The 21,449-nt window shown below is 37.1% G+C and overlaps 1 protein-coding gene and 1 pseudogene across 1 annotated transcript in view; one reads left to right on the top strand and one right to left on the bottom strand.

Moving 5' to 3' along the window:
- The window catches only part of LOC129049297 (ovostatin-like), a 51,750-nt gene that overhangs the window by 16,724 nt on the left and 13,577 nt on the right, over positions 1–21,449 (top strand). Inside the window, exons 6-8 of the mRNA XM_063711976.1 lie at positions 7,704–7,821; positions 10,688–10,802; positions 13,052–13,161. Coding sequence (XP_063568046.1) covers positions 7,704–7,821; positions 10,688–10,802; positions 13,052–13,161 — 343 coding nt within the window. The remainder of the gene's footprint in view (positions 1–7,703; positions 7,822–10,687; positions 10,803–13,051; positions 13,162–21,449) is intronic.
- Positions 16,370–18,689, bottom strand: LOC103891969 (ran-binding protein 6-like; annotated as a pseudogene).

Here is a 21,449-nt window from a genome sequence, read left to right as displayed (position 1 = left end):
AGCTCGGAAAAGTTTGTTATTACCGATCATCTGAAGCCTTCTTCTCTCAGCTTGTCAAAGTCATTCTCCATCCAGCTTTGTTCCATTGCTGGTGAGGAGCTGCGTTCCTTTGGAGGAGAAGAGGCACTCTGATTTTTAGAATTTTCAGCTTTTCTGCTCCGGTTTCTCCCCATCTTTGTGATTTTATCTACCTTTGGTCTTCGATGACGGTGACATACAGATGGGGTTTTGTTGTGGATGTCCTTTCTGTTTGCTAGTTTTCCTTCTAACAGTCAGGACCCTCAGCTGCAGGTCTGTTGGAGTTTGCTGGAGGTCCACTCCAGGCCCTGTTTGCCTGGGTATCACCAGCGGAGGCTGCAGAAGAGCAAATATGGCAGAACGGCAAATGTTGCTGCCTGATCCCTCCTCTGGAAGCTTCATCTCAGAGGGGCACCTGGCTGTATGAGCTGTCAGTCGGCCCCTACTGGGTGGTGCCTCCCAGTTAGGCTACTCGGGTGTCAGGGACCCACTTGAGGAGGCAGTCTGTCCGTTCTCAGATTTCAAACTCCTTGCTGGGAGAACCACAAGTCTCTTCAAAGCTGTCAGACAGGGACGTTTAAGTCTGCAGAAGTTTCTGCTGCCTTTTGTTCAGCTATGCCCTGCCCCCAGAGGTCTAAATTTTTTAACAATGAAAAAATATTTATGTACTTCCATGTAATTAAAAATAAATATAATTGGAGCCCAGTTATATTTGCAGAGCCGCAAAGCCGCTGTAGCCAAACTGTCTCTCTAGATTCCTCCTCTCTGGGCAGAACATCTCTGAAAGGAAAGAAGCAGCCCTAGTCAGTGGCTTATAGATAAAACTCCAATCTACCTGCGACAGAGCACCTGGGGGAAAAGCGACTATGGGCACAGCTTCAGCAGACTTAAATGTTCCTACCTGCTAGCTCTGAGGAGAGCAGTGGATCTCCCAGCACAGCGTTCAAGCTATGCTAAGGGACAGACTGCCCCCTCAAGTGGGTCCCTGACCCCCGTGCCTCCTGACAGGAAGACACCTCCCAGCAGGGGTCAACAGCCACCTCATACAGGAGAACTCTGGCTGGCATCTGGTGGGTGCCCCTCCGGGACGAAGCTTCCAGAGAAAGGAGCAGGCAGCAATCTTTTCTTTTCTGCAGCCTCCACTGGTGGTACCCAGGCAAACAGGGTCTGGAGTGGACCCCCAGCAAAATCCAGCAGACCTGCAGAAGAGAGGCCTGAGTGTTAGAAGCAAACAATAACATCAGCATCAACATCAACAAAAAGGACAACCACACAAAAATTCCATCCGAAGATCACCAACAGCAAAGACCAAAGGTAGATAAATCCATGAAGATGGCCAGGAGCAGTGGCTCACGTCTGTAATCCCAGCACTTTGGGAGACCAAGGCAGGTGGATCACCTGAGGTCAGGAGTTTGAGACCAGCCTGACAAACATGGAGAAACCCCGTCTCTACTGAAAATACAAAATTAGCTGGGCATGGTGGTGCACACATGTAATCCCAGCTACTCAGGAGGCTGAGGCAGGAGAATTGCTTGAACCTGAGAGGTGGAGGTTGCGGTGAGCTGAGATTGTGCCACTGCACTCCAGCCTGGGCAACAAGAGCAAAACTCCGTCAAAAAAAAAAAAAAAAAAAAGAAATCCACAAAGATGAGGAAAAACCAGCACAAAAAGGCTGAAAATTCCCTAAAGCAGAATGCCTCTTCTCCTCGAAAGGATCACAACTCCTCCCCAGCAAGGGAACAAAACTGGACAGAGAATGAGTTTGATGAATTGACAGAAGTTGGCTTCAGAAGGTGGGTAATAACAAATTCCTCTGAGCTAAAGGAACATGTTCTAACCCAATGCAAGGAAGCTAAGAACCTTGATAAAAAGTTAGAGGAATTGCTAACTAGAATAACCAGTTTAGAGAACAGAAATGACCTAATGGAGCTGAAAAACACATCATGAAAACTTTGTGAAGCATACACAGGTGTCAATAGCCGAATTGATCAAGTGGAAGAAAGGATATGAGAGATCGAAGATCAACTTAATGAAATAAAGCTTGAAGACAAGATTAGAGAAAAAAGAATGAAAAGGCATGAGCAAACCCTCCAAGAAATATGGGACTATGCGAAAAGACCGAACCTATGTTTGATTGGTGTACCTGAAAGTGATGGCAAGAGTGGAACCAAGTCGGAAAACACACTTCAGTATATTATCCAGGAGAACTTCCCCAACATAGCAGGACAGGCCAACATTCAAATTTAGGAAATACAGAGAACACCACAAAGATACTCCTTGAGAAGAGCAACTCCAAGACACATAATTTTCAGATTCACCAAGGTTGAAATGAAGGCAAAAATGTTAAGGGCAGCCAGAGAGAAAGGTCAGGTTAACCCCAAAGGGAAGCCCATCAGATTAACAGCAGATCTCTTTGCAGAAACCCTACAAGCCAGAAGAGAGTGGGGGCCAATATTCAACATTCTTAAAGAAAAGAATTTTTAACCCAGAATTTCATATCCAGCCAAACTGAGCTTCATTAGTGAAGGAGAAATAAAATCCTTTACAGGCAAGCAAATGCTGAGGGATTTTGTCACCACTAGGCCTGCCTTACAAGAGTTCCTGAAGGAAGCACTAAACATGTAAAGGAACAACCGGTACCAGCCACTACACAAACAACCAAAATATGAAGATCATTGACACTATGAAGAAACTGCATCAACTAATGGGCAAAATAACGAGCTAGCATCAATCATAATGACAGGATCAAATTCACACATAACAATGTTGATGTTTAATGTAAATGGGCTAAATGCCCCAATTAAAAGACATAGACTGGCAAATTGGATGAAGAGTCAAGACCCATCAGAGTGCTGTATTCAGGTGACACATCTCATGTGCAAAGACACACATAGGCTCAAAATAAAGGGGTGGAGGAAGATTTACCAAGCAAATGGAAAGAAAAAAAAAAGCAGGGGTTGCAATCCTAGTCTCTGATAAAACAGACTTTAAACCAACAAAGATAAAAAAAGACAAAGAAGGGCATTACTTAATGATAACAAGATCAATGCAACAAGAAGAGCTAACTATCCTGAATATATATGCACCCAATACAGGAACACCCAGATTCATAAAGCAAGTTCTTAAAGACCTACAAAGAGACTTAAACTCCCACACAATAATATTGGGAGACTTTAACACCCCACTGTCGATATTAGACAGATTAACAAGACAAAAAATTAACAATGATATTCAGGACTTGAACTCAGCTCTGGACTAAGCTAACCTAATAGACATCTACAGAACTCTCCAACCCAAATCAACAGAATATACATTCTCCTCAGTACCACATCACACTTATTCTAAAATTGACCACACAATTGGAAGTAAAGCACTCCTTAGCAAATGCAGAAGAATGGAAATCATAACAAACAGCCTATCAGACCGTAGTGCAGTCAAATTGGAACCCAGGATTAAGAAATTCACTCAAAACCACACAACTACATGGGAACTGAACAATCTGCTCCTGAATGACTACTGGGTAAATAATGAAATTAAGACAGAAATAAAGAAGTTCTTTGAAACCAATGAGAACAAAGACACAATGTACCAGAATTTCTGGGACACAGCTAAAGGAGTGTTTAGACGGAAATTTATTGCACTAAATGCCCACAGGCGAAAGTGGGAAAGATCTAAAATCGACACCCTAACATCACAATTAAAAGAACTAGAGAAGCAAGAGCAAACACATTCAAAAGCTAGCAGAAGGCAAGAAATAACTAAGATCAGAGCCGAACTGAAGGAGATAGAGACATAAAAAACCCTTCGAAAAATCAATGAATCCAGGAGCTGGTTTTTTGAAAAGATCAACAAAATAGTCCGCTAGCAAGACTAATAAAGAAGAACAGAGAGCAGAATCAAATAGACACAATAAAAAATGATAAAGGGGATATCACCACTCATCCCACAGAAATACAAACTACCATCAGAGAATACTATAAACACCTCTACCCAAATAAACTAGAAAATCTAGAAGAAATGGATAAATTCCTGGACACATACACCCTCCCAAGACTAAAACAGAAAGAAGTTGAATCCCTGAATAGACCAATAACAAGTTCTGAATTTGAGGCAGTAATTAATAGCCTACCAACCAAAAAAAGTCCAGGACCAGACAGATTCACAGCTGGATTCTACCAGAGGTACAAAGAGGAGCTGGTACCATTCCTTCTGAAACTATTCCAATCAATAGAAAAAGACGGAACCCTCCCTAACTCATTTTATGAGGCCAGCATCATCGTGATACCAAAAACTGGCAGAGACACACACAAAAAAGAAAATTTCACGCCAATATCCCTGATGAACATCGATGCAAAAATCCTTAATAAAATACTGGCAAACCGAATCCAGCAGCACATCAAACTTGACTTGGCAAACCGAATCCAGCAGCACATCTACCACGATCAAGTCAGTTTCATCCCTGGGATGCAAGGCTGGTTCAACATACACAAATCAATAAATGTAATCCATCACATAAACAGAACCAATGACAAAAAACACAAGATTATCTCAATAGATGCAGAAAAGGCCTTTGATAAAGTTCAACACTCCTCCATGCTAAAAACTCTCAATATACTAGGTATTGATGGAACTTATCTCAAAATAATAAGAGCTATTTCTAACAAACCCACAGCCAATATCATACTGAATGGGCAAAAATTGGAAGCATTCCCTTTGAAAACTGGCACAAGACAAGGATGGCTTCTTTTACCACTTCTATTCAACAGAGTATTGTAAGCTCTGGCCAGGGCAATCAGGCAAGAGAAAGAAATAAGAGTATTCAATTAGGAAAAGAGGAAGTCAAATTGTCTCTGTTTGCAGATGACATTATTGTATATTTAGAAAACTCTATCATCTCAGCTCAAAAACTCCTTAAGCTAATAAGCAACTTTAGCAAAGTCTCAGGATACAAAATCAACGTGCAAAAATCACAAGCATTCCTATACACCAATAACAGAGAGCCAAATCATGAGCAAACTCCCATTCACAATTGCTTCAAAGAGAATAAAATACGTCGGAATACAACTTACAAGGGATGTGAATGACCTCTTCAAGGAGAACTACAAACCACTGCTCAAGGAAATAAGAGAGGACACAAACAAATGGAAAGACATTCCATGTTCATGGATAGGAAGAATCAACATCATGAAAGTGGCCATACTGCCCAAAGTAACTTATAGATACAATGCTATTCCCATCAAGCTAACATTGACTTTCTTCACAGAATTAGAAAAAAACTACTTTAAATTTTATATGGAACTAAAAAAGAGCCATATGGTCAAGACATTCCTAAGCAAAAAGAACAAAGCTGGATGGCCAGGTGAGGTGGCTCACACCTGTAATCTTGGTACTTTTGGAGGCTGAGGTGGGTGGATCACCTGAGGTCAAGAGTTTGAGATTATCCTGGCCAACATTGTGAAACAGTGTCTCTACTAAAAATACAAAAATTAGCTGGGCTTGGTGGCTCACACCTGTAGTCCCAGCTACTTGGGAGGCTGAGGCAGGAGAATCACTTAAACCTGGGAGGCGGAGGTTGCAATGAGCCAAGATCACACCACTGCACTCCAGCCTGGCAACAGAGTGAGACTCTGTCTCAAAAAAAAAAAAAAAAAACAACAACAACAAAGCTGGAGACATCACACATCATGCTACCTGACTTCAAACTATACCACAAGGCTATAGTAACCAAAACAGCATGGTACTGGTACCAAAACAGATAGATATATAGACCAATGGAACAGAACAGTGGCCTCAGAAATAACACCACACATCTACAACCATTTGATCTTTGACAAACCTGATGAAAACAAGCAATGGGGAAAGGATTCCCTATGTAATAAATGGTGTTGAGAAAACTGGCTACCCATATGCAGAAAACTGAAACTGGACTCCTTCCTTACACCTTATACAAAAATTAACTCAAGATGGATTAAAGATTTAAATGTTAGACCTAAAACCATAAAAACCCTGGAACAAAACCTAGGCAATACCATTCAGGACATAGGCATGGGCAAATACTTTATGACTAAAACACCAAAAGCAATTGCAACAAAAGCCAAAATTGACAAATGGGATCTAATTAAACTAAAGAGCTTCTGCACAGCGAAAGAAACTATCATCAGAGTGAACAGGCAACCTACAGAATGGGAGAAAAATTTTGCAATCTATCCATCTGACAAACAGCTAATATCCAGAATCTATAAGGAATTTAAACAAATTTACAAGAAAAAGCAAACAACCCTATCAAAAAGTGGGCGAAGGATATGAACAGACACTTCTTAAAAGAAGACATTTACGCAGCCAACAAACATATGAAAAAAAGCTCATCATCACTGGTCATTAGAGAAACCCAAATCAAAACCACAATGAGATACCATCTCACGCCAGTTAAAATGGCGATCATTAAAAAGTCAGGAAACAACAGATGCTGGAGAGGATGTGGAGAAACAGGAACACTTTTACACTGTTGGTGGGAGTGTAAATTAGTTCAACCACTGTGGAAGACAGTGTGGCCATTCCTCAAAGATCTAGAACCAGAAATACCATTTGACCCAGCAATTGCATTACTGGGTATATACCCAAAGGATTATAAATCATTCTACTATAAAGTCACCTGCACACATATATTTATTGCAGCACTATTCACAATAACAAAGACCTGGAACCAACCCAAATGACCATCAATGTTAGACTGGATAAAGAAAATGTGGCACATATACACCATGGAATACTATGCAGCCATAAAAAAGAATGAGTTGTGTGTCCCTTTGCAGGGACATGGATGAAACTGGAAACCATCATTATCTGCAAACTAACACAGGAACAGAAAACCAAACACCACATGTTCTCACTCAGAAGTAGAAGTTGAACAACGAGAACATATGGGCACAGGGAGGGGAACATCACACACCGGGGCCTGTCGGGGGTTGGGGCAAGGGGAGGGATAGCATTAAGAGAAATACCTAATGTAGATGACAGGTTGATGGGTGCAGCAAACCACCATAACACATGTATACCTATGTAACAAACCTGCACATTCTGCACATGTATCCCAGAACTTAAAATATAATAAGAAAAAAATGAACAGTTTTACTTGTTCCTTTCCAAAACAAAACAAAACAAAAAAAAAAAACTAAAAAAAGAAATTACCCCAAAATCTGATGGCTTGAAATAGCATTTATAATAAATAAATAAATAAATATAATTTACATTTTAAAAGTAAAAACCATAAAATATGCTCATAATAGCAGTTTAAAAACAAAAAAACTAAAAGAAGCAAAATGTTATTTTATTTTATTTTTTGTTTTTCAATACTCCATTGCTATCAGTATACAAAAAATATTATTTTTAATGAAATGACATGTATTTTTTTGTTTACATTGTATTTTAGTGACTTAGATATATGACTTCTACATGCCTATTTCAACCTTTTTAATTAAAATATATCTTTGCCTAAAGCATTCAACTCAATTTTAGTCAGTACCATTGTTTTAGATTTCCTCCAGAAAATAAAATTTATGGTAACTAGCTATTTAAATGTTGTTACAGTGCTGGTTTCAGCTACTAAATAAAGGTTTCAAAACCCTATACAGATTAAAAATGACCTTGACCTCTGTAATTGTGTTGTTGTTATATTCTTCTATTAGATATACCTATGGTGAACCTGTGGACGGGAAGGTCCAACTTAGTGTGTGCAGAGAATCTACGGCTTATCATTCATGTGCTCATCTTATCAGTTCACTCTGTAAAAATTTTACCATTCAGGTAAGAGGTATATCAGCAAAATTATAAATAGGTTTGCATTAACCTTTTATCCTCACCTTCCATTTACCTTCCTTTCTTCTTTTTTCCCTCTTTACAGTTAAAATATATACTTTTATTCTATATTTCTATTCGTATTTGTAAATTTTATATTCCTCTTTTGTCATGCTAAGTTTCATTTTCTACTGACTGACAAAAAGCAAATTATAGTATCAGAAACTGAGTAGTAAATTTCGATTCGTAATTAAAAATGCATTTGGTTTCATATCAAAATCTACACCCTATCAATTTACTGGGAACATATGTCCTGTTCTTTATTTTATACTTTGTGGATTTAGTCAGGGAGATATGATTATGTTTCTGTGTATTCAAGAGTATTAGATGCATAATTATTTTCCTCTCAAACTATTCTCACTGGAAATAAGTGTATATAGGAGCTCCAGATGGGGAACCCTATCAGTCAGGTTCTTAACCACTAAAGAGAAGAATCAACTTTTCCAAACTGACAAAGGAGGAATTTCCTAAAAGATCTACTTGGAAGGTTTGAGAACCAACATTCAGAAAATGGACACAAACAGGCTGGTCTAGGATGTAGCAAGGCTTTCAGCTATAATCATGCCAGATCTGACTGGCTAATATGCAACTGCCAGCTGCAATCCCCATACTATAGTGTGATACCATTTATCCACACACATGTATGCACACACACACACGTGCACACACACACAGAGTCATATATTCCTGTCCTGTTTAGAGAATACTTTAGGTTGGAAATAATTAAGAACCTTCTAATTCTTAAATTAAAAAAAAATTTGGACAATAAACACTAACAATAGTAACAATTGTAATAATTGCTAACATTTAATGGATGCTTATTGTGTGTCAGTCACTGAGCTAAGTAGTTTATGTGCATTTGATTCTCAAAACAAATAGTACCCTATGAGGGGGTACTATTATCACCCCCTTACTGATGAGTGGATTAAAGCAGAAAGAGGTAAAATACATTGCTCGAGATCATGGGTGTAGCAAAAATAGATCATAAATATATGTCAATACATATATATTTTTAGACAGTCTCGCTGTGTCGCCCATGCTGGAGTGCAGTGGCACGATATTGGCTTACTGCAACCTCTGCCTCCCAGGTTCAAGCAATTCTCGTGCCTCAACCTCCCAAGAAGCTGGGACTACAGGCGTGCATCACCACGCCCAACTAATTTTCTATTTTTAGTAGAGACGGGGTTTCACCATGTTGGCCAGCCTGATCTTGAACTCCTGATCTCATGTGATCTGCCCGCTTCGGTCTCCCAAAGTGCTGGGATTACAGGCGTGAGCCACTGCACCCCAACCAAGATCATATAAATATTTAAATAACTAGTGGGGCTGTATCTTTAGGGATATCAGGGATACAAAAATTTTCTCCACAAATTCATTCAACAGATAAATATTGAGGTCTTTTAATATGCAAGAATAATTTTATTTAGAAGCTCCATTGTTGAGCAAGACAGATCAGGTACCTCTCCTCATGGGTTTTGCACTTTATGAAGCAGTCATAATCTTTAAAGATGCACACTCTAGAAGAGACTAAACCAATATAAGCCAAGTACACAGGATAGGTAGATCCCAGAAAGCATTATCGAAGAAGGCTATATTATATAGATGCCCTTCAGCAGATTTGAGAGATCTGGAAATCTAAAATGTACATGTAGGGTGGGAAGGGGTGAGGAGCAAAAAAACTACCTATTGGATACTATGCTTATTACCTGGATAGTGAAATAATCTGTACACCAAACCCCCATGACACACAATTTACCTATATAACAAACCTGCACAGGTACCCTTGAACCTAAAATAAAAGTTAAAAAAAAATCAAATGCACATGTAAAGCAGGAGTGTGGACTAAATAATTTATCTAATTATTTACCTTTAGTATAATGGAAATTTTTCTAGACCTTTAAGCTTCTGGAAATGGTTCTAGACCTTCTTATAGTTTCAAGGACCCCCTGAAGTGGCACATGATTTTGACATCTCACCCACATCTTGAGGACTAGAATTCCTCATATCATCATAAGATGAAAGAGTAGAACAAGAACTCAGTTTTTCCCCAATATAATAGTCCAGGAACCTATGAGCACAATTTATCCCACATTTTAAAAATATTTGACAATTCCTCCTGTTTAATTTTGGTTACTGATTGTGACACTTTAAAAATTTCACTTAGTGAGACATTGTCACTTGACACTGAGAGAAATTTAAACTAATCTAATTTAAAAATCTACACCTACTGAATGTTTACTAAGTGCCAGGCCCTGTGCTAAACACTTTCCAGTTATTATCTAATGTAATACAATTCTACAAGCTCTTTATTAAGATTTCATTTTGTATGAAGTAATAAGTGGTAAAGCCAGGGTTCAAATTCTGGTGTTTGACTGTAAAGCCTGTGTTCCTAACTGCTGTGTAAATAGTCACATAAATGTCCAAGGCATGGTAACTAAATAATATAAAACTCAGTTTCAAAACTGTAAAAGAATATGGCTGAAGTTACCAAAATTGCAAATATCATGTGTGAATACATGTGACTAGCGATGGATGTGTTTATTATCTTGTATAATAACAAAATAATGTCACCATGAAGAGTTTTTTTAAACAAAATATTGTAAGAGTTAGTATTTATTAAAAATTCAAATGTAGTTATAGGTAAATACATGAACTAAAAATATAATTATAGAAACACAATGGATTATTTTAAAAAACTAAAACTTGGGCAATACAATATTCTTAAAGTTGCTTCAGTGAGGTCACACATTTTCCCTATTATAGCTATTTCTTACAGTCTTCTCTTAAAATATAACTTTTTTATTTTTCTTTTCAGTTAGGGAAAGATGGCTGTGTCTCCAAGTTTATTAACACAGATGCTTTTGAGTTAAATCGGGAAGGATACTGGAGTTTCCTCAAAGTGCATGCTCTTGTTACAGAAGACGGAACAGGTAATGCTCTCTTTAAGAAGCCAGACCTCAATGGATATCACTGTCTCATTCGAATTGTTACCTGATTGCCAACTATACAATGTTAATACAATCATTTTTTCCCTGAGGGCTTTTCATTGGGTTCATCTGATTCAAATTCTGAATGTTTCATATATCAACCAAAATTTTCACACACATGTTGATGGATGGTAAAGTATTAAATTCAAATAAGGCTACAATAGAAGAATGCCAATTTATTGATTTATAATGGGAGTATCTGGTTTTAGATATAAGCATATTCCTTTTCCTTAATCATTCCACAGTTAAATATAATTGAGACATGTAGTTGTCGATTATAAAATTTTTTTGGTGAGCATAGAATTAGAACATGGGAAGTAAAATAGTTTGGGGAGAATATTTTACTAAGCCTCTGAAAATAAATCCAGTGAAAAATCTTTATGTCATCCAGGAAAATCTTTCTCCCTCCCCCCTCCCTCCCTCCCTCCCTCCCTTCCTTCCTTCCTTCTTTTTTTTCTCGGAGTTTCACTCTTGTTGCCCAGGCTGGAGTGCAGTGACGCAATCTTAGCTCACTGCGACCTCCGCCCCCCAGGTTCAAGCGATTCTTCCGCCTCAGCCTCCCCAGTAGCTGGGATTACAGGCGCCCACCATCAAGCCCGACTACGTTTTTGCATTTTTAATAGAGAGACGGGGTTTCATCATGTTGTCCAGGCTAGTCGCAAACTCCTGACCTCAGGTGATCCTCCCGCCTCGGCCTCCCAAAGTGCGGGGATTACAGGCGTGAGCCACCGTGCCCGGCCAATAATATTTCTAATGACTAATTTCTTGTATCTCCTGGACCTAATACCCCTTCTTCCTAAAGCACAAAATGCTAAGTCTTAATCCTTGAAATGCTTTTTTCTGTGCTGACCACTTTGTGTTAATATAGTACTTTTAAACTTATGCATATGTAACTGATATTTCAGCAAAATTTCTGTTCATGAAATATTAAATTACTAGTGTACTTATATCAGTCTTCAAAGTTTTAGAGGTATCTGTCACATCCAGAGGAAATTCAAGTATTAAACAAACATTTAATTGATAATTAAGTATATTTGTCATACTGAACTAAATAAATAATAAAAGAATAGCCAGGCACAGTGGCTCACACCTATAACCCCAGCACCTGGGGAGGCTGAGGCAGAAGAATTATTTGAGCCTAGGAGTTTGAGACCATCCTCGGTGGCAACATAGTGAGACCCCGTCTCTACAAACAATACAAAATTAGCTGGGTGTTGTGTCATGCAGCCATAGTCCCAGCTACTCAGGAGGCTAAGGTGGGAGGATCACTTGAGCCCAGGAGGTTGGGGCTGCAGTGAGCCATGATCGCACCACTGCACTCCAGCCTGGGCAACATAATGAGACCCCATCTCAAGAAAAAAAAAAAGAAAAAGAAAGAGAGAGAAAGAGAGAGAGAGAAAAGAAAGAAGGAAAGAAAGAGAAAGAAAGAAAGAGAGAAAGAAGGGAAAGAAAGAGAAAGAAGAAGAAGGAAGGAAGGAAAGGAAGGAAGGAGGGAAGGGCTTGCTACATGATAACATGTCCATATTTATATGAGAAATAATGTAGCAATTAAAAATACAAGTTTTTATAAGGTTTTACAAAAACTTTATAAAATAATAAAAAACATGTAAAACTACATATACATTTGCACATATTGAGTGTATGTGTGCATGTACACATATACACACACAATCTCAAACATATTAATATAAATGATAAATATAAAGAGAAATAGAACTTGTGGGAAAAAGCCTAAAATGCTAATTTTGGTTCTCTTGGAGATATCTGATATTTGGTAATTTGTATTTTCTTTTTTAAGCATTTCCATTTTTAATAATACACATATATTACAATTCTTACTATTAATAAATTAAAGCATATGTTTTAGGCAAGCAGAGAGTAAAAGAAATGTTGTTAAACAATCACTTAGGAATAATGAGAAATCGACGTTTACTAATCCATCATGAAGAAATGGTAAGTGAATTGGATATTTTATAAAAAGCAGCAACACCAGTTGGCACAAGCATTTTGTGCCGTCTTGATTAACTTTCTTTATAAAAGACATCTGAAGTACCTATATATTAAAACTGCTTAGGAAAGGGAAGGGAAAATATTAGAAGGAATGGTGAGCTTTTGTGGTTTTTTTTTTTCAGAAGCTCTGTTTGGCTGTTTTTGGAAGTGACATTTTCTCAATAATACTTTATTGACTGCAGGTGTACAGCTTACAGGCTCCAAGTACATATACATAGACTCATCAGTGGTGAAGATTAGTTTTGAGAATATGGATATGTCCTACAAACAGGGACTCCCTTATTTTGGCCAGGTAAGAGAAGCAATCATTTTTTTACATACCTTATTCATTTATTCATTTGTTCTTTCATTTATCTATTAATCTTCCAACAGCTATTCCCTAAGAAATTACTATGTAGGAATCTCTGTGCTAAGCACTGTAGGGTGAACTACACTGTTGATTTTCATAGATCTGTCCTGGTGTATACGTTTTATCAAGTTGTAACTGTTAATAGTATCCCACTTCACTCTAAAAATGTCCAAGTTTGGACAATAAATTATATAGTCTACATCAGTATTAGGAATAAAATGGTGATGTAGAGAGGCACCTTTATCACTGCTTTTATGGAGTTTATAGTATAATAGAGATAATAAACATTAAACAGATAATTTTACAAAGAATTTTTTATTGTAGTTGTGATAGGTGCTCTGCCAGTGAAATACTGACCATTTAACTACTCTGCATCAGGAACTGGCAAACCACAGCCCGCAGGCAAATCAAACAGAGGCCTGCCTTGATACAGCCAGTGAACTATGAGTGGTTTTAACATTTTTAAAAGATTATTTAAAAAATAACAAAATATATGAGAGAGAGACCATGGTGTTTTACAAAAGAAGTTTGCTAAAATCTGGACTAAATGATCAGGGAAAGTTTCCCTGAGGAAGTAATATTTAAGTTGACACAAGAACACTAAAAAAGAAGTACAAAAGTGGGTAGCCTGGCTTACATCTTACAGAGCACTGGTTCTCAAACTGGCATCAGCATCACCTAAAGGACTTGTTGAAACAAATTTCAGTAAAAGTCATTTAATGAACAAATTTATATTGAAATACAGCTTTGGCAGATAGATAAATTTGATATATGTTCACTTCACTTACTGAATAGTGGTGGATAATGTTAACATAATTTTTTCTAATCTTTCTCTTTGCTTTGTACATTTTTGCTTTATATATTTCCATGTTTTGTTACTAAATATATAAAACTGAGAGATATTATACCTTCAAAGAATATAAAATTTTTCCTGAATATAAAATAATTTTATCTGACTTGAGAATTCTGCATTTCCTCCCTCTTATGTTGTTGTTACCCAAGATGATTTCTTGGGTTCCCATTTGTCTCTTGTATCTTTTCTGTGCTATTTAAAAGTGTTTTCTGTGTAAAGATCATTTTGTGTGAAAATGTTATATTTTAGCTTCCTTTCTGAACTTAATCTTCTGAGGTTTTTGTTATTAGTTAGTTAGTTTTATTCGATTGGCAAAGATCTCCAAATTGAATATTAGAGATGATAGTAGACTTCCTGGGTGTATTTTGCATATTTTGGGGAATGCTTTTTAAAACTTAATCCATAAACCTACTAAGTAACTGGAGCATTTTGTGAGATATACTTTATCAAGTCAAAAAATTTTCCTTTTTTAGTTTACTAAGAATTTTCTATAATGTGTTAGTTTCTATATCTAGATATTTCTTATTAAATTTAGGTTTTAAAATAGAGGGCATAAAAATATGTTCACTTATGATTTGAAAAAATAAATCTATCATAATTTATTTCCCCTTTTTTATTCCTAGTTGTGTTTGTGTTTTTTTCCCATTAGTTTTTGGATTTGTTAATTATCTTTATTTTTAATGTTATTTTAAATGATTTTCATTTCATCATTTATTTTTATTATATTTTTTCTTCTACCTCTTTTGTTTCTTTTTCTTAGCATCTTGTTATAAATACTTACGTTAAACTTCCATGTTTTCAAATTTATACAATTTTTCCTAAATACTACTTTCCTCCTCACAGGTGTTTTTCTATACTATTTTTATTTTTTAAATTATGAAAAAATGCACATATCAAATTTACAATCTTAACAATTTTTAAGTTCAAATCATTTTTGATGATTTCATTATTTTTATTTTTACCTAAGAATTACTTACAGTTTTAAATTTTCTTCTCTAGTATGTGTGATTATGGTTGTATATTTTTAAAAAAGTAATTTTTTCTTTTTCAGTAACAGCTACAATTTACTGAGCACTTACTAGGTCTTAAATATTTGCTAAATACATATACAGTACTCACAATAGCCCCAGGAAATGATAGATGTATTTAAGTTTTGGATCAATGATTAATGATTAGCTGAGTAGAAAGCTCTTTTCTACCCTACAATAAGCTAGACATTAGAGACCGACATTCCAATTAATATAATTAACCCTGAATTTATAGAACTGTTTTCTCATAATAATGCACATCTACTGCTAAATGACTACTCTCAAAGTTGCTTTCTTTTTCACGTTCAAAGAAAATTACTTTTGCTTTCCTCTGACTTTTACAATAGAATACTCTTCAGTGCTACCATAGAATATATTAGGAAATTCTTTGAAATATAAATCAATTTAAGCCCTATAATCAGAGCTTCTCTTCTTGCTGAACTGCTTTGCAGGGTGGAAATGGCATACATATACAAAATAATACTCTGCTGAAACACACAACACTGACTCCCAAGAATATTGATTACTTACTATTTGTCGAACACTGTTACATGCTACCAATGTTAGATGAATCAGGAATCCCTTTTCAGTAACTATGGTTCTTGGAGTCCTGGATAACTTAAAAAAATAGAAACCAGTCTGGCTAAAGAAATTTAAAAGTTCTGTAACTCTCAGCTGGATACCTTGGGAACTAGAATATGGATAGGTCCCACTCAGTTCCCAGGAGAACATTATGAAAAAGTTTATATACATCCGACATCCTCTGCAATATCTCAAAACTCTCTCCTAGTTCCAGCATCCTCCCATCACCACAAATATCAAGAATATTAATCAAGGAGGGACAAGCCTGCCACTATATCCTTCACTCACAATTCCAAAGATGTTTGTCCTGGAAATTCTGTCTTATTTTCATGAGCTCTTAGCATATCGTGATAGCATGACATCTTCACATCAATTATACTGCTTGGGTAGCATCAATAATAGTTCAAACAAATAGCAACAATTTATATACTTCACATCAACTAGGCGAAAGGTGACAAACATTGTAAGACAGCTTGAAGCACAGGTTATCACCAACGTCTGTGTTTGGGAGATAAAACATACAAGATAAACAGAGGACTAACATTGACTAATTCTGGAGAAACATGGGAAGAAATATAAACAGCTTAGCAGAGAGAAAACAGTTCACTGATTTATAATAAAATCTATTCACAACACTTACTTGTAGTTACTTTTATGGTAGATAATATTCAAATTATATTAAAGTGCTTCAAGCAAAATTTAGCAACTCCTGTAAGGCTTCCTGCTGTTCATCATCAAGTTGAGATACACATTCCAACCATAAATCTTCAGGAGTCTGTACCTAACGCATGACATCATCTAGGCGTTTGGCACAGGGATCTTCATAGTTAATAGTCCCATTAATTTTTTCTTCTGCAATTATTCTGATTATTTTGGGAAGATTGGAATTATTTGGACCAATTACAACTGGGTGGTTACTTTCAATTAGGTCACAGAGAAAACTCAAAGCCTGAATAGCTTCCTCTTTATCTTCATGCAGTAGAAGCCATGATAGCCAGTATGAAAGAACTTCATCTACATTTACACAGTTAGGCTTAAACTTCAAAATCTTCCCTAGTGCAGAGATACAGTTCTCTGTAGCAATGACATTTTTTTTTTGATTTTGGAATTTGCACACTTAATAACTTTTACCAGCAGTAGGACAGCTTCTGAACATAAAGAACAATAATCATCTCCACCAAACTGTGCCATGACACCCAGGCCATAAGCAGCAGCTTGCCTGACTTCAGGCTTGTTATCTCACATATTTAGTAGCATTGGCCACCAAAAACAGTCTACATATTTAAATGAAGTTGGACCGCAGTGCTCTGTGATGTCATCAAATATGCACAATCCCCACTGTCTGCCTAGCCATGGCCTACTTGAACAAATTAGATTTACAATTAATGGAAGTAGTTGTTCAAATCCTGGTAAAATCTTTTCCTTATAAGTCCTAAATAATGTGTGCAAAATATCTGATACTTTGGTCAGAATATAAACATCACATTCATCCTCATCTTGCAGAGACATCTCAACCTTTTGATCATAGTTTTCTTTCTGTCTTTTAACCTGTCACAATTTTTGGTTTTTAAAGTGCCCTTCAAGTTTTGCTCTCAGTATTCCTCCCAGTTCTTCCAAGTATTCATCATTAAAGCAATCATCTCCCATAACTTCAATGAACTTTGCAAAAGAATTCATTATTTCTGAGAGCACATCTGTATCTGGTTCAGTACCACTAGCCTTGATTAAGGGGTTATGTATGAATTGTGACATCTGTGCAAGATACTCTGGGCCACAAATTCTTGCACATTCCAGGAGAAAAGGCATGGACTCTGCTGCTGCCACTCGAACATTGTCGTGGAAATAAAATTTCAGTAAAGGAACCATCAGCTTCACAACTTGTTCTGTATAGTTCACAAACCCTTCCCTTAACTCCTTAGCACAGTAAACCAACATCTGGCAAGCAGTTACTTTTGCTTCAAGTCCTGAAGTTTTAATTCCAAAATGCTGTTGGTCTCCAAGATTTACATATTGCCAGCCATCATCATCATTCATATTCTCCACATCCTGTGTGTCTAAGAGAGCAACATCAGGTTTAGCTGAAGCAGTCTTAATAATAGGCTCGATAACCGGTGAAAGGTACCGTTGAAAATCTTTTCCAAGAATTTTGCACTTTCTAGCCCATGCTGAAACCATGTAAGAGGTCTGAGGGTCATTATCTTCTGTATTATTTAAGTCTGATTGTGTCTTCAACAAGAGCTGCATCACATTTGATGCATCTTTTTTATTTTATTTTATTTTATTATTATTTAAGTTTTAGGGTACATGTGCACAATGTGCAGGTTAGTTACATATGTATACATGTGCCATGCTGGTGCGCACATTTGATGCATCTTACATAAATTTTTTCTTCCCAACAGCAAGACCAATATGGCTAATGCACGCAATAATTTTTCCTCTCAGAAGGTTGAGTTCCTTCTGAACAGCAAGCTCAATGATGTGCTTTAGTGAGGGCATGAATATGTCATAATATGGGACAAATTTTTCTTCTATTGTATCTGCAACTGATGCAATGGTTGCCACAAGTTATTCCAGGGCCAACTTAGTTCCATTCTGAATCAACTCTTCAAGCTTAATCACCAAGACAGAATGTAGATTTTTTACCATACTATCCAAATATAGAGCTAGGAATGATTTGGGGCAGTCTTCAATAAAAACAGTAAGAGCAGAAGCTGCGTGTGATTGCATACGCTGATTACCTTGATTTTGCATGGTACGTAACAGAGCTGGAATCACTATTTCATGAAATTTCTTTTGGAAATTAGGTGCAAAATCTGTAGCCATCTGTCCAAGTGTAGTACAGGCTGGAGCCCTCACCCTTGGATGAGGATCCTGGGATATTTTCACAGATTTCCTCTGCTTCCCTCCACACTATACAGCTTGGATTGATCAGGTTCTTCAGAAGCTGATAAAACTCTTTGCTTTTCAGACAAGTTTGCCGGCACCCCTGTGGACGTGGTCGCCGCCATTATGCTCTGTCAAAGCTACCACGACTGGGAAGGAAAATAAGTAACTTTTAAATTGCAGACAACACATATATTAACAAGAAAAATAACACTATAAATTAAAATATGAAGAACAATGAGCACATCTCCCCTCTAATCCCTTCATTTTGTGAATACTTCCCCAGAAGCAACTACTTTCAGTCCTCTGTGTTTCCTATAAACCAGTAGTGAGGTTCAGAAGCTTGATCAGATTCAAGTTCATTTTTGGTGGGTACAGTAGGCAAGAATATAATATAGGTAGTGTCATGTACTTTTCACAGAGAGCACTCTTCCTCTCTTACTGAGATGTTAGCAGACATTGACAATAATTACTTAGATGCATTGTTTCTCTAAACCATTCTTTCTTAGCCTTGGCACAACTGAAATTTTGGGCCAGATAATACTTTGCTGTGGGGGCTACCCTGTGCATGGTAAGAGTTTAGCAACATCCCAGGTCTCTACCTGGGATGTAGCACCATCCCTTTCCTATTTGTGATAGCCCAAAGTGTTTGCAGACATTGCCAAATGGCAAAATTTATTGGCTAATAAGTTAAAAAGTGATAAATTAGAATTTTGCCACTCTTAGAATAGTGATTCTCAATGAAGGGTGATTTGAGATATTTTTTAAAAGATTACCTAAATCCTATTATCCCCTCTAAAAAATTAGCAATAATCCACTAAAATCTGCCAGTCAGTCATGCTCCAGATTAACTCAGGGGTTTTATTTCTGTCTTCTCTAGCATAAGACATGGTTGAGAGGTGTGTGTCTGTGTGTGTGTGTGTGTGTGTTTGTACTTAAGCCCTAGCCTTGTCATTAAGGCCCAGCTCCTTCCCATTCCCTCTCAAAGCTTCTTGACACTTTAAGGTGTAGTATTATCTTATCCTATAATCAGGAACTCCAAGACATCTTTTCCTATAGAGGAGAGCTGGGAAAACCAGCTGAGGTTAGTAATAGTTTATCAGGGAGGTAGGGGATAGGTGGTACCTACATGAATCAGGCATCCATGGACAAAGTAGTCTGTTATTAATATATTGTAATACAGGTACAGTGTCCTGCCTGGACACACCCTCTTCATTAGCATTTGAAAGAATTAGTTCTTGAAAACTTGTATATAAGAGCTCCTATTTCCTTGATCATTTTAGGGAGACCAATGGCAGCTATAAACAGATGTGAGTCTCAAACAATAAAATGTTTTAGTTCAAAAATAAGGTTGTATAAAGTGGTATCTTTTGGGTTTTTGGTCATTTCACAGTGGTGAATGCTCTGATCACTTCCGGGAGATGTGCCAGGAGAAACAAGTCATTCTTGTTCTACTTTTGGAAAAGGGGCTGGTTTCTCTGTGATATAGTGAGTCACTATAGTAGCTGCATTACTGGAAATTAAAAATGGTTTATCTGGCCATGCGTTGTATCCTAAGGCCATCAAACATGTGGCTCAGTATTGCTAGGGAGCACTTTTGAAGAGTAAGCTTTATTGCCAGAATAGAGGTACTATCTGCTTTTTTAGTGTCCCCTACAAATTTCAAGACTTCAGAGGTATGACTCCAAGAGTAACAAATTTGAACGTAGGAAGCTGGGCGAGGCAGAGGGCTAACAAGGGAATTTCTTCGTAAGTGACAGTAGCAGCATCCATGGATGGCTGAAATGGTACTGTTTAAAATTGTAGGACATATGACAAATACCTTTGCCACAAGAAACATCTGCTAATGAAGTGTTGTGTGCCTGGCCCCAGCAGTTGATAATGGGCCTGGTATCATCACTTGGGCACTATTTGGGTTTGAGGACAAAGAAAGAAAGGAAAGTGCCCAGAAATCACATGGCTTGTTCGTCTTTCTGTGACTGGAAGGGACTCAAAGGATCTTTCCAGTCTAGGTGTACTAAAATTAGAGCAAACCTCTGTGTGATCATAAAGGCATGGTGTCATGTGTCTGTGGCCTGTGGACTGCTGAGACCAGTTGAATTTTTCTTACAAGATCAAGCCTTGAGATGAAACTAAGTTCAACATCTGTGTAGATGGTGCAAATGAGGCATCAGTCTACAGATGCTGAGCAAGAAAAAAGGATTGTGTTTGCTTGGACCAGCAGGAAAATGATAAGTGGCAGAAATAAGATGAAAGGCTCAAAGCAGAAGTTGTTTTGCAGAAACTGACTGAGCTAAAAAAAGGATGTCTCAGACAGTCTTTTTCTGGTGATTGTGGCCTTAGATGTTGTTAAGAAGGTTGCCTTTAAAGGCTTCAAACTGGCATAGATACTGATGCAGGCATTGTATCTACACAAATAATACACTTTCAGAAGGGACTTTTTAAAGCAATCATTGCCTGTACTAGTAAGAGAATGAGAAAGAGATTTCTAGCGAATAACGATGGCCTATCAGAGCAGTCACTACAATGTTTTAGGGAGGATAATGCTAATTTTTGCATTTTAGAAAATTTGGTTTGATGCCAGTATAGAGAAAGAACAAGCAAAAGCAATACAGGAGGGAGAGACTGGATAGAAAAAAATAGAAGACATATGAGGGAAAAAAGATAAGAAATTGATACAAGGAATAGCAACAGGAACAAATGTGATCAGTTGGAAACAGAAAATGTTAAAAAGATACAATTGAAAATATTTTATCAACAATTGAAAATTATAGGAGAAGGAAAATAAAAAGTCTAGGATGTCTCTAGATATTTGACTTCAGTAACTAAGTGAATGGTTGGTTGAGGTATTCACTGAGATAAATAAGAGAAAGAGAAAAAAAGGA

The sequence above is a fragment of the Pongo abelii genome, chromosome 10 (assembly GCF_028885655.2).
Source record: "Pongo abelii isolate AG06213 chromosome 10, NHGRI_mPonAbe1-v2.0_pri, whole genome shotgun sequence".
In the NCBI taxonomy this organism is placed as follows: Eukaryota; Metazoa; Chordata; class Mammalia; order Primates; family Hominidae; genus Pongo; species Pongo abelii.
Note: the sequence above shows the minus strand (reverse complement) of the source record. Positions and strands in the feature narration are given on the sequence as shown.